Source organism: Martes martes (genome assembly GCF_963455335.1).
Source record: "Martes martes genome assembly, chromosome: 15".
Classification (NCBI taxonomy): Eukaryota; Metazoa; Chordata; class Mammalia; order Carnivora; family Mustelidae; genus Martes; species Martes martes.
Genome location: NC_137903.1, coordinates 2,203,684 through 2,220,861, shown reverse-complemented (window position 1 = coordinate 2,220,861; position 17,178 = coordinate 2,203,684). Strand labels below are relative to the sequence as shown.

At 64.1% G+C, this 17,178-nt stretch overlaps 1 protein-coding gene across 1 annotated transcript; it reads left to right on the top strand.

Moving 5' to 3' along the window:
* The first annotated feature begins 10,098 nt into the window (after positions 1-10,098).
* On the top strand, positions 10,099-14,611 carry CRABP2 (cellular retinoic acid binding protein 2). Its single transcript, XM_080824452.1, has 4 exons — positions 10,099-10,304; positions 13,233-13,411; positions 13,562-13,678; positions 14,066-14,611. The coding sequence occupies exons 1-4, from the start codon at positions 10,235-10,237 to the stop codon at positions 14,114-14,116; spliced, it is 417 nt and encodes a 138-aa protein (XP_080680578.1). The 5' UTR covers positions 10,099-10,234; the 3' UTR covers positions 14,117-14,611.
* Positions 14,612-17,178: the final 2,567 nt, after the last annotated feature.

Below are 17,178 nucleotides of genomic sequence, written 5' to 3'. Positions count from 1 at the left end.
AGCCTCTGGTCTTCACCACGGCCCGACTCTGCTGTTGACCCGGCCCCTGACTCGGAGCCCTTCCACTCAGACGCTGGTGATGCACCTGCTGGGGGCCAGGCGTGGGGCCAGACACGAGGGAAGCGGCGTGGTCCTTGTCCGCTGGCCGCTCACCATCTGACAAAGGGAAGCCCGTCAGCTCACTGCAGACAGCCGGTGCTGTCCAAGACCGCTGCGGGATTTGAAGCAGGGGACCCACGAGGTCCCACGTGGGCTGTAGGAAGACACTGCTGGCCACGGAATGGAAGCTGGGTTGGAGAAGGGCCAGGAGACGAGTTCCGTGTGGATACTTTGGGTGAGCGCTGAGGGAGGGCCGCATCAGGGAAGTGGAGGAGGCCTGCGAGCGCCCCGAGGAGGGGAGTCGAGAAGACCTAGAGGTCAGGGCAGGAAGATTAAAGACGGCCTTGATACATCGGACCTGCAGGGGACAGAGGGCTGTCCTTCACCAACGCCAAGAGCCTTGGACTGGCAGGCGGGCTTCCGGTAGGGGTGTATACAGGAGAGCACAAGGCCGAGATCAGAGGCCTGGGGACGCCCATCTTACAAGCCTGGAGGGAGGCCTGCCGGAGGCTGCCGGGGGCCAGAGGGCGACAGAGGAGTCTCCAGCAGAAAGGGGACAGTGTCCAACACCACGGAGAGGGCCAGTGAGATGAGAGGGAAAGGGTCTGGTTTTTGTATGAATTGGGTGCTACGGTGGGTCCCGAAAGACTAGGAAGATGAGCTTCACCTTGACCATCCATAGGGACTCTTGTCTTCTGGGACCGAAAGAAAGGTGGGCGGTGGGTGGATGGGTATGTTTCCGGGCGGCCCCTGGTGACCTGGTTTGCTCACGAAATCAGAGTATGAGCCAGAAGCCAAGGGACAGAAGCTGGGAGCCACAGAGGCTGATGGAGGACCGGCGGAGGGCAGAGGCTGGGGTTGGAACCTGGGTTTGCAGGGGTGGTGCAAGCCGGCTGGCAGGTCTGGCCTTATCTGGCAGCCCAAATGCTGAAGCGGCGAGTTCATGTGGTTGGGGCAAGGGGAGGCCGGGGTGTGCTGGAGCCCGTGGACTTGCCGCCCTAGAGGGCCTAGAGAGGCTGAGTTGTTGAATGAGGGTCAGAGACGTCCCGTGGCCAGCTGTGGGCTTAGACACCCAGGAAGGGCGAACCTGAGCTGGATCCTCCGGGACCTGTCCAGGCACAGCAGGGAGCACCTTCTCCGGGGGGCTGAGGCGTCGCTAAGGAGCGTGCAGCGTCCTGACCCCTCGCGCGGGAGCCGGGCCGGTCTCGGTCTCGTTCGCAGACCCGATATTTGCAGAGTACCTCTTTCACACCCCTCCCCAGGACCGTTAAATACACGATTGAGTCAGGAACAAGAGAACTGGGACACCTGGAGGGCTCAGTCGGTTGAGCGTCTGCCTTCAGCTCAGATCGTGATCTTGGGGTCCTGGGATTGAGCCCTGGTGTCTGGCTTCCTGCTCGGCAGGAAAACGGCTTCTCCCTCTCCCTCTGCCGCGTGCTCTCTCTCTCTCTATCTCAAATAAATCTTGAAAAAGAACAAGAGTACCAACGGAAGGCACCGCCGATTATTTCTTTCAGCCTAATAGTCACTGATTTTGGCTGAAGTCACGTGTTTACTTTGTTACTCATTTGTCCAGAAATGGTTATCGAGCACCGGTCTTTGCCAGACACTGTTGTATGACCAGCAAAATCTACGTGGGGTTCCTTGCCGTGGGGGCCGATGAGTGCCGTGCAGGACAGTGAGGAGGCAGGCAGGTGTGTGTGGACGCAGGACTGTAGGTGGGCTGTAGAGAGAAGAGCTCTCTGAGGACAGGACATGGGAGCAGAGGCCTGAAGAAAGTGAGGAAACCCATGGTGTAAACATCTGGGGAAGAACATTCCAGAAAGAACAAGAGGTGCAAGGGCCCCGAGGCAGGCGTTCCCTTGGCATGTTCGGGAGCAGCAAGACCAGTGTCGCTGGAGCAGACTGGGCCAAGGGGAGAGGGTAGGAGGGGGGTCGGTGAGCAGGGCAGAGGGAAGCAGAAACCACAGAGCCTCTAGGCCATGGTAAGGACGCGGCTTCTCTGCACAAAACGGCAGCCACTGCAGGGTTTTGACAAAGGAGTGGTTTGAACTGACTCAGGGTGTAAAGGAAGCCCCTCCTCCAGCCCCCGGGCTGCTGGGAAGGGAGAGGAGAGAGACAGAACCACGGAGCTCTTGCTCTGCCTAAGGAAGAGACGCTAGGAGCCCGGGCAGCGGTGGTAAGTGGTCTAATTCGGGACAGACTAGCTTCCCACACGTGGAAGATCCTTGGTGGGGATGACCCTGAGCAAGTGTTTATTTTATTGCCTCGCCTTTCTTTTCTTGAGTAAGCTCAGCATCCGACATGGGGCTCGAACTCACGACCCAAATATCAAGAGTCGCTGAGCCGGCCAGGCGCCCCCCGAACAAACACCTAAATCCAGGCAGACATTTCGGCCTTTGAACTCTCATCTGGGCTGTGTACACACGGCCCACCCACCACGGAGAGCCCAGGGAGCGCTCGCACCCTCGGGGGTCAGGACCCAGTGTGGTCTGCTCTGGGGATTGGCCGCAGCCTCTGGCAGACAGACTGTGAGAGCTCGTCCAGGCAGTGATGAAATGCGTAAGGGCCACCTAGGGGCGTGGGGGGCCGGGCTTCCGGCTTCCCCCCGAGGCCCTGGCTACCTCAACCCCAACCGCCTTCGGAGCCCCTGCTCGGGTCGTGTCCCTCCTCTCTGCCCCCACCACCTGGCTGGGCTGACCTGCAGGCGTGCGTGCTTCATAGGTCCGCTGTCTAGCCTCGCTCAGGGACACCACCGACCCTGGGCTTTCTTGGAAAGGTTTATGTGACACGTCAGATTCTGAGAGAGGTGCGGATAGGGGAGAGGAGGGGAGAGAGGAGGCAGTTTTAAGAATTTGGCATGGAGGGGCGCCCGAGAGGCTCCGTGGGTTAAGCCTCTGCCTTCAGCTCAGGTCATGATCTCAGGGTCCTGGGATCGAGCCCCGCATCGGGCTCTCTGCTCGGCAGGGAGCCTGCTTCCCCCTCTCTCTGCCTGCCTCTCTGCCTGCTTGTGGTCTCTCTCTCTCTGTCAAATAAATAAATAAAATCTTAAAAAAAAACAAAAACAAAAACCGAAAAGGAGAATTTGGCATGGAAAGACAAACACCTTTGTCTTCCAGGCTCGACCAGATTCCGTCCCGAAGTGTTGAAGGGCAAAGCTTTGGGATCGGCCAGACTGGAGACAGGCAGCTGGGGGACGGCGCTCAGGTCTCTCGGCGAGGCCTGCCGCGCTGGCCCGCCTGTCACAGCCCGAGCATTTCCGGGAACCCAGTTTGTCTGGCCTCCCTCGTCCGGGCAGCTCCCCCGGAACAGGGTCGGTCTGGTCTCCTCATCCCCTTCCGCCCCGTGGAATCCCGTTCGGTTGCTTCTTTGGAAAGAGCCCCTGAGATGGATCCAACCATAACCGAAGGAGGAAGAAGGGGGACTGCCCCTGCCCTGGGAGCCCCAGAGGGAGACAGAGCCCACGCCCAGGACCCAGAGGGAGGAAGAGGCCGATAATCCAGCCTGGCAGCTCGAGGCCGGGACTGGGGCTCTGGGCTGGGCCGGGAGAGTGGGTAGACGTGGGAGCTTTCCTGAAGGGCGAGCGGGTGGGGCTGCTGAGGGAGCGCAGGGGCCTTTGGAGAAAGGGCCGAGTGTCGCGGTGGCTTCCTCCGAGGCTAGGCCCGGCCCTGCTCCGCGCACACCCTCCAGCCAAGGCACAGAGCGCCTCCTCCCTGCGTGGGTATCGGTTCCCTGGGGCTCCCGGAGGGTCTGGGAGCTCCAAAGAGGGGGTTGGGCCCCCAGAGACCGCAATGCCCACAAGCAGCAAGAAAGGCCTGCCAGTGTCCAGGACCCAGGCTGGCTCCCTCTCTGGGCCGGTTCCTGCGAGCTTGGCGGGAAGACGGTCCCACCGAAAGTCCAGATCATCGGGAGACCTGGAATCCTGAGGCTGACCGTCCCAGAGCTCTGGGGTGTAGGAGGCGGGAGACTACAAAATCCAGGCGACGCTGGCTGGCTCCTTTGGTTCCCAGGGACGTGTCCCTGCGGGTCCCCAAGTGCTAATCGCCCCCCACCCCAGGTTGGTGGAGGAGACACAGACGGGAGGCGGGGCTTCGTCGGGGCAGCCCGGCCGGACTGCTCAGGCGCCAGCCCGGTGCCCTCTGGGAGTCCCGGCAGGCCGGGGGGGGGGGGGGGCCCTGCTGGATGGGTTGGGCCAGGGGGTCATGGGCAGGGGGAGGCCGGAGACTGTTCAGTCTCTCTTTGACAGCTAACATTTTCCAGAGCTGGTGCCCGCAGGAGAAAGGAAATCAGAGCTTCCCACCTCACACATCTTTTTCCCATTTTGTTCATGCTGCCCAGGGAAAGCCATTAGGGCTAGGTCACTCTGGGGCCTCCCCCGGCGCCCACCTCTCCAGCCAGCTCGAAGGAGGGGCAGGGATGGGGGAGGGTCACTGGAATGACAAGGCTCTAGCCTGCGAGGGGCCTGACGGTGACCTCTTGTATCCCCTCTTAATTCCCTGTCCACTCAAGATGGGAGCGTGGGGACAGGCACCCTGAACCCCGGCTTCTGGGGCCCTCCCTCCCTCGGCTCGAGGCCCCCTGCACCCCTGCTTCTGTCTCTAGGCAGTCTGGCCCACTGGCCCTAAGGAGCATGGAGCCTGGGCCTGGTCTGCTGCAGGAAGCGCCCTGGGGTTGGGGATGCTGGCCTAAAGAGAGGGGGGTCTGGCCTCCTCCCTGGAGCCAAGTAGGGGCCCAGACTGCTGGGTATCAGGGTCTGGAGGCTGGCTGCCCGAAGCCGGCTGCCTTCCTGAGGCGAAGTCATTCGCTCCTGTTATCCTGCCCCTGCTCCCAGGCACAGTGAGTCCAGTGCCCTCGTTCTATCTTATCCAGTACTTCAAACGCCCCCACTCTCTTCTCTGGGAACCTTGCCCTTCTCCCCTCCCCCGTGCCCCTTTCCTCTTCAATCCTGGAGTCTGCTGCTCTGGCCTGGTGCCCACCCTCTGCAGTTCAGGCTGGAGAAGGAACAGAGCACCCAGCCAGTCTGCAGCCCTGCTGATCTCCTCCTCCTGCCCGAAGCTCCAGCTCATCTCAATGGGGAGAGGGATTCCTGGACCCCCGGCTCTTCTTCAGTTTCCCATCGTCAGAGAGTGGGAGAGGAGGCATCTGGGAGATGGCTTGGGATCCCCAGAACAGGTCCTGGGCTGGGTTGCAGGCTGTCCTTCTTTTCCAGGGCTGCCACTGTCCCCAGGTACCCTGCAAACCCAGGTGTTCAGCCTGCCAAACTCGTCACGGCTCCAGCCATCCCCTTCCTGCTCTGGGCTGCCAGGGGTTAAGGGACCAGGGCTGGGCAGAGGGTAGGAGTGACAGAGGGGTCTGGCCCTAGTCGCTGGCTCATAAAAGCCAAGAGGAGTTTAACCGCAGGTCACGGTGCTGCCTGACTTCTCCATGCAGCAATGCCGTTCTGGGGGAGGGTGGGGGCGGGGGAGGCAATCCCTCAGGAGGGGAAATGGGGGCCACCTCCAGCCAGGATCAGGGCAGATGCTGGCGGTTGCCATCAGCAGTGCCAGCCACACTGGCTCCCCCTCTCCACCTTGGAGGGTGTCTAAAAAGCAGGACCGCAGAGTCGGGCTTGCTGGACATCGGTGCCTGTGTCCGCAGCGAGCTGGGAAAACGGGGCAGCCGTGCGAGTGGGGAGAGAGGCGAGGCTGTCTGCCAGGCCAGCAGGAAGCACCAGTCCGGGCACTGGAAGACAGGCAGGGGACAGAGAAGCACACACCCGGGGTCGAAGAGCAAAGGCAGGGGCCTTCTGTGCTCTGTGCTGCCCCCGGAAGAGGCCAGCAGAGCCGGGGGCCTCTCGCAGGGGACAAGACTCGGTCTGGACACGTCCTCAGCCCGTGCATCCGCACCTCCTCCCTCCTGCCTGCCCGGCCCAGCCCTGAGGAGAGCGTTGGCAGCTGGGAACCAGGTAGCAGAGCCAAAAACAACAGAGGAGCCGCCTGGCTGCCTGGGTGCTGCCCGGCCCCTCGCCTGCACCGTGATTTCTCCCAGAGCCCACAGCCCTCCTCCCACCGGAGCCTCTGACCCTGCCTAGCCACACCTGCCTCCTTCACCGTGGCCTGGGGCTGGCGCTGGAGGTCCCTGCCGTCCCTTCCTTCCCAGTCCAGCTGCCCCTTCGGGTAACTCAGGATTCTCAGCCCGCACCTTCCCCGGCTTGGGCTTGGGGCCGAGGGGGGGCCCTCTGCCGGCTTTCCAGGTCTCGGACCCCGTCTCCCAGCGGGGTTATGTTACAGCAGGGAATGTTACAGCATTCCCTGCTGTAACAGCAATCTGGCTTGGGGAGAAAAGGGCTGGGTCCCCGAGCCCAGGCACACAGACAAGAATGGAACATTCCCCTCTGTACTGAGGGTCAGACCAGACCAGGAGGCAGACTGCTTGAGTTCATACCATGCGGAGGGAAATCCTGCGGGCTTGGGGACCAGGGGACACCACTGTCCTGCCCCAGCCACTCCTAGCTCTTACTCTACTCTTGCTGAACAGCGCCCCCCTCCCACGGCTCCCTGGCCCTGCAGAACTTCTGCCCACTCTGCTGTCCCTCTGCTGAGTGGAGAGACCCAGGTCCTGCCTCACCTGGGTTCAATTTCTGCCGGTCTCCCAGCCAACAGCAGATGCGGTAACACTGCTGGGGCGAGGCTCTTCTCCAGTGCTGAACTTGGCCAGGGATCTCCTTGGCCTGGCTGGGGGAGAGGAGGGAGGGGTTCACGACTCTCCCACTCTCTCCATCCCCAGCTGGGCAGGTGGTCCCTCCTGCCCCACCCTCAGGGCAGTGGCGGGGGGGGGGCAGCCCTCTGGCATGCACACACTCGTGCACACTCATGCTCACACCCCTCCACCCAGCCAGAGGCGTGCCCCCCTCCATTCCTTCCGCTGCAAAGCCAGCCACTTTCCTCCCAGCCTCACTGCCATGGGAACAAAGCCCCAGAAGGTTCCTTGCTCTCAGGCTGTTTCCTCCCCACTCCACCCCGTTCTGCCTCTGCTCCCCCAGCTTTTCTAACCAACTCTGCACCCTTCCCCAGTCGCCAAATCCCTGGGCAGCCCCCGACAGGGGTATGACCGAGGTTCCTAGAAAGGGAGAATGGGTTGCCTGGGGCTGACCTGCATCAGGTTTGGTCCTAATGAAAAGGCCAGCGACACTAGGAAATTCCTTCTCATTGATCCTGGTGGGGAAATTGAAACCAGTTGTTTGTGACTGAGTGACTGACGGGGGCTAAGCCCCTCCTTGTCGCCTGGCTCCACGCCTGCTCCTTGCCCCTAGGCGCCCCCATCCTCCACTGTTAGGCCCCTTTCCCATCCCCCAATCCTCTTGTCCCACCCACAGTGCTCCCCCATCCCCTTCCCTGCATCTTCCCTAAGCCCCCTCCGCTTGCCCGCCCCCACGCTCCAGTGGGCAACCAGGGCTTCTGGAAGCTGAGACCTGCTTGCCGGCACCCTGCTCCAGACCCTCTACCCACCTCCCTCAGCCAGGGTTGGGGTGCAGGGTCTGGAGCTCAGGCCCGGAGCTGCCAAACCACAAACACTCACATCTGGAAAAAATTCCCCTCCCAGCCCCACTTCCCTTTGTCTTACTTCTGTCTTTTTGGAACTTCTGGCCGCCAGGCCAGTGGGGGGAGTGAGGAAGTGAAGGGAGGGGAGTGGGCCCAGGCCTCCCTGCCCCCACCCCGGGGAGCCCCTCTTCCAGTCTCCCCAGGATTCTCAGCCAGACCGCAGCCCCGCGGCCCCCCCTTCCCCCGTCTGCTCCTGTAGGTCTGGCCTCCTGATGACCGTCCTTTGGGTGAGGCTTTAACATCCTGAGTCACCAGGCTTGTGGGGGGAGAGGGCCTGGGCCGGCGCTTCTCTCTTGTAGGAGGAAAGGTTGCCACTGAGTACGGGGACTGGACCCTCTCGGCTGGGGGCTCAAGAAGCTGGTGTGAAGCGGAGGTGGGCAGACTGACCTGGGTGGGAAGGGGGGCAGGGAAGGGGGAAGGGGTGCCGGAGTCCCCGCCTCCTTCCCTCCCCCAAGCCTCTCCTCATCCCTTGGCTGGGAGCCTGATTCCACTGTCAGAACCTAATCCCCTCCGTTTACCTACAGCAGTGAGAACCAGCCAGTGGGGGAGGAACACAGGCCCTAAGCACCCCCCAGGGACCACCCCCTTCCCTCCACCACCTCCGCTTTTGTCTGTCTTTCCTCGAAGAGCTCCGACCTGCTGCCCTCCTACTTCCAGAAGCCCAAGCCACCCCCACCCCCCGAGGAGCCCCCCCCCGCACAAACCCTGAACCCCGAAGCAGCTGCCGCAGCCTTCAGCTCCCTTCTGGAAGCCTGAGAGCTGCGGGGCTCTCCGCGCGGGGGCCCATCGAGTCGCGGTTTCACAGCCCCTGTCCCGCCCGCGCGGGGACAGCCCAGCCGCCTGACCGCTTCCCGGACACAGGCGTTACTCGTTACTCCGAGATTTCCCGCTTCGCAGCCCAGGGGCTCCAACCCTCTCCAGCCTTTGGCGAAGCCGCCAGCCCCCCCCCCCCCCCGCCGCCGTTTGGCTCTATTCCTCCGACCCCTCCCTAGCCAAGGCCCCCGGCCCTCTAGACCGTTGCCCGGCCCTAACGAGAAAGCGTTCAGGAGCCCAGTGAGCCCGTCCTCCGCTCCCCCCACGGCCACGCTGGCAGGGAGGGGCCAGCGCTGGGACCAGATGTGGGGTTTTTCCTCCCCGCCTCGCAGGGAACTGGGAGCGCAGCCCCGGGACAGGGGCGGGGGCGGGGCGGGGGGACGGGTGCGGTGCCGGCCGCGGGGCCACGTGCAGGCCGTCGCCGAGGGCACCTGGGCCGCAGCATCCCCGAGCGCCCGCCCGCCCGGTCCGCCTCCGCGGCTCTGCGGTTTGCAGCCTCGGATCTCCCGGCCCGTCTCCGGGGCTCCCCGCTTGACCTCCATCGGCTTCAGGCCCCCAGCCCTCCGCAAAGGGGTCTCGGCGGGGAGCTGGGCCCTGCCCCCTCCTTGGATCTCGCGCTTGGAAGCCGCCCGCGGAGGGCGGGCGCTCCTTCCGCCCGTCGGACGGCGCGGGGTGGTGACACCCGAGACCCCGCCCCACCCCTTCCCGGGCACCCCGTCTCCCTCCGACAGGGGCGGCAGCGCGGCGCGCCGGGCTCCGCGCCTCGCGTCCCCGTCCCCCTCCTCGCCGCCTGCTGCGATCCCCCGGGGGTTCGGGGAGCCGCGCGGCCGAGACAGCGCCTTAATAAAGAGCTCGTGTCAAGTGATTGGCTGTGACCTCTGCCCTCCGCGGCCTCGCGCCCGGGGCTCCTGCTTAACCCTTGGATGCCCGCCGACCCATTAAGAGGAAGGGGTCTCCCGGCGCCCGCTTCCTGAGCCCCCCGCAGCCGCAGCCCTGAACCCTCCGGGAGGCCGGCGCGGGCAGGGGGTCCGCGCCCTCCCGCCCCTCGAGCCGCTCCAGCAGGGGGCGCCGTTGCCCCACTTGGGTGCCCCCGGCCTCCCCGGGCGGTCCCAGACTCGGGGCGCGCACACCGCGCCCAGTTCGGGCCCCGGTGGAGCCGAGCCCGGCCGCCAGCCTCGTCCCCAGCGAGGTGTCGCCGGGTGTCCGGCGGGTGTCCGGCGCCAAGGAGTCGAGCGCAGGGAGTGAGGTTGGGGAGGGGCGGGGAGCACGCCGGCCGCGACCCTGGGGACCTGAGACCCGAGCGTCTGCGCCCCGGCCCTGGCGCCCCCTCCTCTCGGCGGAGAGCCCAGCCCGAGCGCTCGCCCCGCGTCGCCTCCCCAGCCACCCCTCGCGCGGGAGCCCGCGGCCTCGGTCCCCCGCGCGCGCCGGACCCGCCCACGGGGGACCAGTTCCAGAGGCCGGGGAGCCGGGGCTCGGGGCCCCCCAGGTGGGGTGGGGGCGGGGCGGGAGGCGGGGCCACTCTCCCTCTCTCTCCGCGTCTCTCTGCGGCAGGGGCGGGCCCGCTCCGGGTATAAAGGCTGCCCGCGCGGGAGCCCGAGCCAGCTCTGGGGTTGTCCCGCGACGTTCCTGTCCTGGGTCTCACGACCAGGCGGAGGCCCCCGCGACATCTCTTCTGCCTAAAAGACTCAGCGTGCGGTGCTCCAACCCAAGCGTCTAAGAGGACCGCCACGCGCGCCTCCATCATGCCCGACTTCTCCGGCAACTGGAAGATCGTCCGGTCGGAGAACTTCGAGGATTTGCTCAAAGTGCTGGGTAAGGAGGTCTGGGAGCTCCCGGGGGGCGGAGGGCGGCGCGGGAGCCCTCGGAGGTGGGCGCGAGGAAGAAAGGAGGGCGGGGGTCGAGGCGCAGGAGGCTGGGTGTCTGCATCCCCAAGAAAAGGGGCCTAAGACGGGCGAACGCCCCCTGGGGGGGGCGGGGGGCGGCTCAGGGCCGGGAGGTTTAGATCCTTTCTCCGGCGGGGGACCCCCGCCCCACCCCCACGCCAGCTCCTGCAGTGGCCCGCCTGTGAATTAAGTAGAAACCAGAAGCACGAGGTCGGTATCCCTGGGGGTGGGGCCGGGGAGCTCTGGGCAATTCAGAAGCTGCAAACCCGCCCCCAGGCTGGGGGCCTGGGTCCTTACTCGGCGGAGCCCCTCAGAGCCGTCCCAGCCTCTTTGCGCCCCCACCCACCCAGTAGCCCAGGCCCCGGGGCAGGTTCCTTATCCCTCTGCCCCGGCTCCACCCACCAGGTGCTCGGCCACTCCGGGTCCCGCCGTTGCCCCTTCCCTCCCGCTTAGGCCCTTTTCCCGCTGTGCCCCCACTCTCCATCTGTGACACAAATGTTTCCCTACAGCGGGCAGCTCCAGAATCCTCAGGCAGTCTGGATAATTATCACTTTCTGAGATTTTAACAAATGGCTTCGTGCGAAACCCCAACCGCCCATTTCCAAAAATCCCAGTTCTCGTCTCCCTCCTTCCCCAGAGACCTGCTGCAGCCCAGCTGGGTGTGTTGGTTAAAGGTGGGGGAACCTTAAACCCACTCTAACTGCCTCTCCCAACTCCGGGTGCCCTCTGGTGTGTGGGGGAGGGGCAGAGAGCGGGCCTGCGGGGAGGGTCTCTGGGAAGGGAGGGAGGTGAGTTAAGGACCTCAGCAATTGGGAAGCCCCCCCCCCCACCCGGACCACCGCAGGAGCCTGCAGCCTGAGGGTAAGCATGGCCTTGATCTCTGGACTGAACGGGATAGGGACTGAACAAGGTAGTAGGGTACACCTTGCGCAGAGCTGGGCGTGCAAGTGAGTCTGGACCCTGGAAGGGCCTAGGATGCCGTGGTTCCATCATCCCCTGCCATTAGTTCTTGCGCATAAACCACAACACTTCTGCGAGCCGTGTCTGTCCTTCCACTCCGCCTTTGCAGCTAAATGCCGAAACATTTTCCCTTCAGAAAGCCTAGATATCGTTCCCTCCCCTCCTCTGGATTCTGGCCCCTCTCCCCAGGGGATGAGGCAGGAGGTGGCCGGGCACACCCACAGGCCCAGCTGGAGAGGAAGAGCCAAAGCCCAACCCCCGATGTCTGTCTTTGGTCTGTTTGTCCTCCCTGCGGGGTCTCTCAGAGCCACGTGCCTTCCTCGGGCCCTGCTGGGGGCAGATTGAAAACAGACCCACTAGACAAACAGCCCTGGCTGGAATGGCATCTCCTCAGAGCCCAGCCCCGTGTCTGCAGGGACCTCGGCCCTTCCTTGCCTCCTCTGCCCTCGTGGAGCATCCCTGCGCCCGGGAGGAATGCTCAGGTCTTTGGGAAATAGCCCTCGTGCCCACTGCGGCAGGCAGGGTGCGTGTGCATGTGCTGCTCCTGGAACAGGAGAGACGAGAGTTAGACAGTGGCAGGTGGACCGCGGGGGGACGTGGGGTAGGGGTGTCTCCTCTGCCAAGGCCCCTGGGTCTGAAAACCTCTCCCTGGACCCAGGAGATCAACAGCCCAGAAGGGGGGCTCTTGGGGGCGTTCTCCTGCTCTCCCACTCCCTTCGTTCTGGAACAGAGTAGGTCTGCTTCAGTACCAAGGGAGAAGAGGTTTTGTTTGTCTAGGAACTCAGGTCTGGAGGAGGGCCACGGAGTCCCGCTTGCCTGACCCAGCCCTGCTTGGCCCCCTTCATCCCCACCCATGGCTTCCCTGAAGGTCTCTGCTCCAGTTCAGGGGGGACGGAGGTCACTGGGCAGATGAACTGGGGTGATGATGCTTAGGCCTGACCCCGGCCGGAAAGACCCGCCTACGTGCCTGTCTTCCTGCTCTCCTGGCTTCCCCACCCTGCCTCATGACTGGGGACCAAAGAGGAGAGGCCCCGTTTGGGGAAGAATGTGGGGGACAGGCCCAGGGGCTCCAAATCCACAGAGGCTGAAAACCTAACCCCCTGGGGTCAAGGTGATCCTAGAGTAGGGAACATATTGGGCGGGGGGAGCAGGGTCCCCGTCTGTCCCTCGCGGGGAGAAGGGCACGGGAGCCCCCCAGGAGGTCTAGCAAGGAAGGGTCTGATACAGGGAAGTTTGTCGGAGCCTCAGATCTGGCTTTTTCTTTGGTTTCCTTTTCCAGTGAAAATAATAGGAGGATTAAGAAGAGTTGTGCCCAGAGCTGTGTTTCTGGGTCCCACGCGCGCCACCCATTTGCCCAGGGTCACCTGGCCCGCAGGGGAGGCTGAGCCCAGGGGACATCAGGGTCCAGTGGAGCCTCTGGCTTCCCCGGGCTGGGGCCACTCTGTAGAGGGGAATAGCCGCCCCAGCTGGTCACTGCCGAGGGGGACAGGGATGGGGCAAAGGAAGGCCCAGCTAGCCCCAGACGGGGGAGGGGAGGAGCGTGCGGCAGGAAGGAAAGTGGGCCCTACTTCCAGGACGAGAGTGGGGAGGCCCGGCCAGGGCGGGTCTGGCCTGCACTTGGCCCTGGGCGAAGACACAGTGACTCTGATGGGTCCACGCCCGCAGAGGGTCCGCAGCAGGGTGGACGCAGCAGGGTGGACGGGGAGCCCCAAGTGAGGTAACCGGGCCAAGGCGAGGAGGCCGGACGCGGGCGGCGGGGAGAGGCCGCCGCCGAGAGCCCGGGGGTCCGGGCCTGCCGCTCGGTGAGGTGCAGCCACTCTGCCCGCGCCGTGTGTGGGGAGGGGGGAAGCCGGGGCCGGAGCGCCCCTGAAGGCCAGCCTCCCCCCTCCCCCTGCAGGGGTGAATGTGATGTTACGGAAGATCGCCGTGGCTGCGGCGTCCAAGCCGGCCGTGGAGATCAAACAGGAGGGAGACACTTTCTACATCAAAACCTCCACCACGGTGCGCACCACGGAGATTAACTTCAAGATCGGAGAAGAGTTTGAGGAGCAGACTGTGGACGGGAGGCCCTGTAAGGTGGGTCCCCGGGGCTCACGGCGTCCGCAGTCCGGTCTTGTCCTGGATTCTCGGCTCCGCTCGCGGTGGCGAAGGCCCCCCTCTTGCGCTGCCGTGGGCGCCGCTCACGTGGCCGCCGTGGGCCCCGCTCACGTGGCCTCTCTCTTGCAGAGCCTGGTGAAGTGGGAGAGCGAGAACAAAATGGTCTGCGAGCAGAGGCTTCTGAAGGGAGAGGGTCCCAAGACCTCCTGGACCAGGGAGCTGACCAATGACGGGGAGCTGGTCCTGGTGAGGCCTGTCCCCTGCCGGCCCAGAGCCACGTTCGGGGCTTTTCTGGAACAGTCCAGGGCACAGGGGGGTCGAGACCAACCGCACCGGTCTCCCGAGGGAGCCGTCCCCGTCCCACACAGTGCCGCTCCGTGACCAGGAGCAAAGGACACACACCGGGAGGTCCAGCAGTCCTCTGGGCGACGACCCTCCTGGCCTGGGGAGGAGGGTGGAGGACAGACCCCTGAGGCCCCATTGCCGTCCTCCCTCCTGTGACACCGGGGCGTGTGGGGACCAGCTCCTACCTGTTGGTCCTGAATCTAGAAGGAGGTTTGGTCTCCGAAGCCACAGGACCACAGGCCTTGAGACCTATGAGTTAACAATGACTTGTGACTTGTGTCCTTCTAGACCATGACGGCGGATGATGTCGTGTGCACCAGGGTGTACGTCCGAGAGTGAGCGGCCCTGGGTCCAAGAGCTGCCGGAGCGCCCCAGCCCATGCGCCCAAGCTCCCAGGCTCCCTGCCCCTCCCCCTTCCTTCTAGGCTAGCTCGCCCCTCACCCCCTCACTCCCCCCTCACCCCCTCACTCCCCCCTCACCCCCTCACCTCCCCTCACCCCCTCATCCCCCTCACCCCCTCACCCCCTCACTCCCCCTCATTTCTGGGGATGCTGCAATGCCTCCAGCCAGGCTCTGCCTTGGGGGGACCCCCTCCATCTCCCCTCCCCCAACAAAGAGGGATGGATAGCAAGAGCCCCGATCCCTCCTTCCAGAATCACTCCCCTCCCCAGCCAACAGCCCCGAACCAGCCCAGAGCACAGCCTCTGTTTCTGTGAGGGGACCTGAGGGCCCCAGTGCAAAAGACAGCCCTCTGGCTTCCGCTCTTTGTCCCTGTAGCCTACACAGTGTAGAATATTTATTGGTTAATTTTATTAAAATGTGTTAAAAAATTCCAGTCGTCTCTGGCTCCTTGGGAAGAGGACAGAGAGGACGCCCGAGTTCCACTTTGCCTCTGAAGTGCTGTGTGGGAAGCCAGGGTGTCTGCAGCAGGGGGGCATTGGGCTCCAGGGAAGGAGGGGCCCTCCCCTCACCCCACTGCCCCCCTCCGCCCCCTGCAGCCTCCTTCACGGTGGCGCTGGCTTCCAAGGCGGGTCCTGGACCTCTGAGCGGGAGCGCTGGGCACTGAGGAGCCGACTCCCACCTTCTCCCACACTTTTCCTCCAATGGTTCCTTCTCTCCTCCAACTCCAGTCCGTGGGCTACCCCGGGCCCGGCCTTGGCCTCCCACACGGTTCCAGATGAGCTCACCAACACCCACGGACCGGGTCTCCTGATGAGACTCTGGTCCTGCCCGCCCTCTGGTTCTGCGAGGCGACGCTCTCGGCCTTGAGACCTACACGCCCCTGTGCCAGCTCTCTGCCACCCCACGCCTCCACGCTCAGGTCAAGGCTCTACTGCGTCTTCCCAAGCTCCACGGCCATCTCCCCAGGGCCTGTCCCACTCCCGCAAGCCGAGGCCCCGACCGGGACTTCTCCCGGCCCCCCTGGTCTCCTACTGCAGCGTCTTCTAACGGGCCTGCCTGGCCCACTCCCCGTCGTCACGGCTTTGTGGGGCCAAGTGAGCACAAGTGTCAGGAGAGGTCCCGTCCTGGTTCTATCACTGGCTCACTCTGTGACACTGGACAAGCTCCTGAGGTTGTCCAAGCGTCCATTCTGTAGTCTAATGGCTTGTGTGCTGGGGAGTGTCGGTGGGGGCTGGTGGGACCCAGCCAGGGTGGACGGTGGCTTCCCCCGCCCCCCGTCCCGCTCATGTCCACTTCCCTTGTGCGCTGGCCACCTTTGGCCCTGCCAAGCAGAACTCTCCCCGACGGAGCCCACCTATCCCGCGGCAGCACACGGGACCCCCCTTAGCCAAGGCATCGAAGCAGCGAAATCAGGCTCATGAGGTCCACAGCACTTAGCAATAGAGAAGGTCCTACCTCTGTGAGCCTCCTTCCAAAATGCTGCCAGGGGCAGGAGGGGGGGTCCTCAGACTAGAAACTGTATTATGTCAGAGCCCTGTTCAAAAACAATAGAACAGGGGCGCCTGCGGGGCTCCGTGGGTGAAGCCCTCTGCCTTCGGCTCAGGTCATGATCTCAGGGTCCTGGGATCGAGCCCCGCATCAGGCTCTCTGTTCAGTGGGGAGCCTGCTTCCCGCCACCGCCCCCCCCCCGCCCCGTCTCTGCCTGCCTCTCGGCCAACTTGTGATTTCTCTGTCAAATAAACAAAATCTTAAAAAAAAAAAAAAGTAAGAAAAAAAAAATAGAACAGAACAAGCTCACCTTAGCGGTTGCCCCTCTGTGCAGACGACAGTGTAGACCGGTGTCAGCGACCGTTCCAGACACGGCGCCTCGCCCTCCCTGCGTGGGCCGCTCCCCTGCACGTGCCTCCTCGCCCAGGGGTGCCCAGGCCTTCTCCCCTGGCCTCTCCCACCAGCAGTGGTGACAGCCCATGGTCTCTTCACAGCCTACTTGGGGCGGTGAGCCTCCCCTCTCCCCAGAGCGGGGTGCCCTGGGGCCAGGGCGACAGGCTCCTGCCCCAGGGGAGGCCACGTGCTGCTGCTGAGGACGGAGGGTCACGGCCAAGGAGTCGGTCCCTTCTCTGAGTGGGGGGCGGGGGAGATGGCAGGCCCTTCCCTGTGTATGGCCGCCTCGGGCCTCCTGACAGTCTCCTGGGAGCCGGCACCGCGCTGGATGCGGGGGAGGCAGAAGTGCATCCCAGGGACAAGATCCCTGCCCTCCTGGGGCCTGCGGGAGGCCACAGCTTGTTCGTGGGAAGAGATGGTGACACCATCCCCCCATCGATTCCTGAGGGCGCCCCGTGCAGTGGCTTGAGGGGAAGGGGGCAGAGGGAGGGAGAAAGCGCCGTGGAGGCCTGGTGCAGACTTGGGGGGCGGCCACGTTGGAAGAGCAGGTGTTTTAGAGAACAAAGAACTCAGGAGGGCCTGACAGTGGGGTGAAGCAGAGGGGAAGGTACTCGAGGTGAAGGCCCCGAGGACAGTTTGGGGCTGCCCGGGGTCTGGGTGTAAGACAGTGGGGCCCTCAGGGGCTGGGGTTTGCTGAACGTAAGGGCCTGGGGGCTGCAGTCCCTATTTGCTTATTGGCTTCCAAGAGCAGTGACAAGCCATGGAAGGATTTAATGGGGACAGCGTCTCACCTGTGCTTGGGGAGTCCCCTCTGGCTGCCAGGTGGAGACGGATGGAGAAAAGCAGGGGGAGGGGAGGGGAGGGAGAGCAAGCAGGTGGCCGGGGAGAGGCTGGGGTGGAGGGTAGAGAGATAGTCAGGAATGGCGGAGACCCAGAGAGGATGAGGCAGGAATGAGGGGTGAGAGAAAGGGGGGTGTCCTGGGTGGGTCTCTGCTTCCGGTTCTGGGGGGGTTGTTCTCAGAAACAGAGAAGTAAATCTGGGCTTTCTGGAGGCCAGTTTTGTTTGACTCCGGGTGCGTCCTGACTCCTCAGCCTGAGGCCCGGCTCTTCTCCTCTGC